We start from the raw sequence: 3,164 nt of genomic DNA on the forward strand, positions 1-3,164 counted from the left end.
TCAGAAGCACCTTCTGTAGAGGAAGAAAGGCCCGTGCTCCTCGTACTCAAAGCGGTGGACCCACAGTGGTTGGAAGCCCTGAAGCGATGCTAGGAGGGAGCCACCCATCCACACTGCAGTGTCTCTTTCGGGCAACATGTTTACCTGGGGGGTGTCATTAGGACACATGCTTCTCAGCTCCTTCTGCCGATGGTTAGGGAAACCGCTGAGCATGGTGCTCCCCCCACAGAGTAGGATATACCCCATGAGGTCTCATTTGAGGGTGATGTCACACTTGTTAAGGCAGGACACTGTCTGGGTGTGGAGGCCCAGCTGCATGGACTTGATCAGAGAAGGCTTGAAGAACATTTCTGAGCAGAGGAACCTTTCCTGGCACAGGTATATCTCCTGCCCATCCGGCAGGGTGTACTGGATCGTATGCTCAGTAGCTGGGACTTTCTTCTCTTCAGTGGGGTCCAGGGCCACAAAGCAGCATTTCTTCTTGATGTCCTCCACAATGCCCAGCTGGTCCTCAGTGAAGTGTTTCTCTGAATTGTTCATCAGGCCCATCAAGTAGGTCGTCAGGTCAGAACCCGCATAGTCCAGCCGTCCAGTGATGCTGGGCAAAGGATAGCCCTCGTAGATGGGAACTACATAGGACACACCGTGGCCGACCTCCACAACCAGGCCGGAGGTCCTTCCATAGGAGTACATGGACAGGCGGGACTGGTAGGCGATATGCATTGCGGGAGTTTTGAAGGTCTCAAACAGCATTTCAGCATACTTCTGTCTATTTGTGTGTGGGCTCAGGGGTGGGTCTGAAACCAAGGTGGCGTGCTCCTCTGGGGCAATCTTCATCTCTTGATGGAAAAGATATTCCCAGATAGCCTGCACTGTACCCCAGTCCATGATGATGCCATGTCGCAGAAGATTAATTAGCTTGAGACAAACTTCTGGGTTGATAAGCTCGTGCCACACAAATGTCTCCTTGTGACTGTCCCCAGTTTTGGCCGTCTCCATGTAGGGTTTGCCCACTGTGGGTGAGATCATGTGGGTGGGCTTTGGCAGCCCGGCAAAGCCACATTTACAGTAGCCCGTGCCAAGGTCCACGACCACTGCTTTGGTCAACTCTAGCTTGGGCTTCTTATTGACCACAGGTGATTTTGTAGGTTCTTCTGGCTCTGAACGGTTGCGGCGAACCCACACTCCTGCTTCGCTGGGCCGTCCTTTAACGAGGCAGTCTGGAGGACCTGTGTCTGCAGGGAGTCCTGTTCACCCGTTCTCTCAGAAGGCCAATCCCCTATGATTGCCGCCTGTGGAGCCCACACGCTCTCAAGAGCTGTTTTGCTCTCAGAAAGTTCCTCAATCCCACTGGCCTCAAGGCCTGAAAGGCTTAAGTCAGAGGGCAACCTGAGAATTTCCCCAGTGATGACACCACTGATTATGACATAATCCAGTGTCCCAGGGCTTTCTAGATACTGGGAACCTTTGTGTGGGTTTGTGTGGGAACATAACTCCTGTGTTAGGGTAGATTTGAAATAGTGTTTCTGAAGGGACTTACTTTTTACTAAATTTTGTAGTAAACCTGGTTTATCCAATCAATTAATATTCATTGAGTGCTTACTATGTGCAAGGCAGGCAGCAGTGAAAAAAAAAAGACAAAAATCTCTGCCCTTGTAGAGTTTACATTCTAATCAGTGGGGGTTGGGGAGAGGCAGACAATAACCAAAATAAATATATGTTAGAAGATGTTAATGGCAAAAGAGAAAAGCAAAGCAAGGAAGGCTGGGGAGAGGGTGGCTGTGTTAATGTGCCATGTAGTTTTCTCCCTGAGACAGTGACACTTGAGTGAGGACCTGAAGGAAGTGAGGGAGAGTGCCACGTGTATATCGGGGAGCAGCAGGTGCAGACGACTGTGGGTTAGAGCAGGGTCTGTAAACTCAGGCCTGCAGCCTGTTTTTCTAAATAACGTTTTATTGGATCACAGCCACGCTCATTCGTTTACATGTTGTCTATGTCTGCTGTTGTGCTACAACATCAGAGTTGAGTCATTGCAATAAGTACTGTATGGCCTGCAAAGCTGAAAATGAGTATCGACTATCTGGCCCTTTGCAGAAAAAGTTTGCCTATTCCCAAGTTAGAGGATTCTAAGAAGACCAGTGTGGCTGCAGTGGAGACAGCAAGGAAAAGTAGAGACGGGAGAAGGGGTGGGGGAGGGAGAGCAGCTCACGTTAGGTCTCATAGGCCATTGCTAGGACTTTGGCTCTAACTCTGTGTGAAGTCAGAAAGCACTAGAGAATTTTGAGCAGAGAGTTGACACCATTTGATTTAGATTTTAGCAGGACCAATGGATGCTATGGTGACCGTGCCAAGCACTTCTGTCCCACCTATTTCTTAGGGCAACCTGCAGAGGAATTATTTTTGGACACATATGTGCACACATACTCCTCCTTTGTCCAGGTCATTGGGTTGACAATGAAATTAGACCCTACAGTCCCACTGATGAGAACACTGAGGCTCTTGGGTACATAGCCCACCCAAGGATATCCAGCCAGCAGTGCCAAGTTCTGCTGACTGCGACTTCTTCCCAGGGGTGTCCCTTGATGGGACCCAACATGTGTCTCTGAGGCTGCTTGGCCACTGTATCACATGCCATCGCTGAAGCTGGGCCTGTTGGTGCTGACACCCGCTGCTCTCAAGGCGCCCAGGATCCATCCTTATGTTATGCAGCACCGTGCTCTTAATAAGGAGGCAGTCACTACAATGGTGGGCTTTCTCCTTTAAGGAAGTTACTGGGGATGCTCTTTACTCCTTTTGGGGTATGAGAGAAGAAAAGGACCAAGTCTAGTTTCATGAGCCTTGTGACTATGTGATAGGGGCAGCTTCTTGGTTCAATGGGTAGAGGAGGAGATGGTATTGAACTTTGAAAGAAGAATAGGAAAGTACTTTTCTCTATGCCTGGCTGCCTGAGAAATAGCTAACTTACCTCTGCTTTTCAGGGGTTTGCACGGCCAACTTGGATTGTCTGACTTTATTTCAAGAGAACTTGTATGACAACCAAAGGTGTATTTAGTTTAGAATCATCCATTTTCCTTCTCCTCAACCCACCTCTTGATTTCTGAGAAATATGCAGCTGCTTAGCACATTTTTACTGCCCTGGAGTCCTGTAAGAGGCTCTACTAGTT

At 49.0% G+C, this 3,164-nt stretch overlaps 1 protein-coding gene across 1 annotated transcript; it reads right to left on the bottom strand.

The window, feature by feature from the left end:
• Window positions 1–2,694, bottom strand: LOC112404805 (actin-like protein 7A). The gene is given in 3 exon segments (XM_024752915.1): window positions 1–1,187; window positions 1,190–1,363; window positions 2,517–2,694. Coding segments are annotated over 3 exon segments (1,539 nt in total).
• Between the last annotated feature and the right edge of the window lie 470 nt (window positions 2,695–3,164).

The sequence above is a fragment of the Neophocaena asiaeorientalis genome, unplaced genomic scaffold, assembly GCF_003031525.2.
Source record: "Neophocaena asiaeorientalis asiaeorientalis breed wild unplaced genomic scaffold, Neophocaena_asiaeorientalis_V1.1 scaffold568, whole genome shotgun sequence".
Taxonomy (NCBI): domain Eukaryota; kingdom Metazoa; phylum Chordata; class Mammalia; order Artiodactyla; family Phocoenidae; genus Neophocaena; species Neophocaena asiaeorientalis.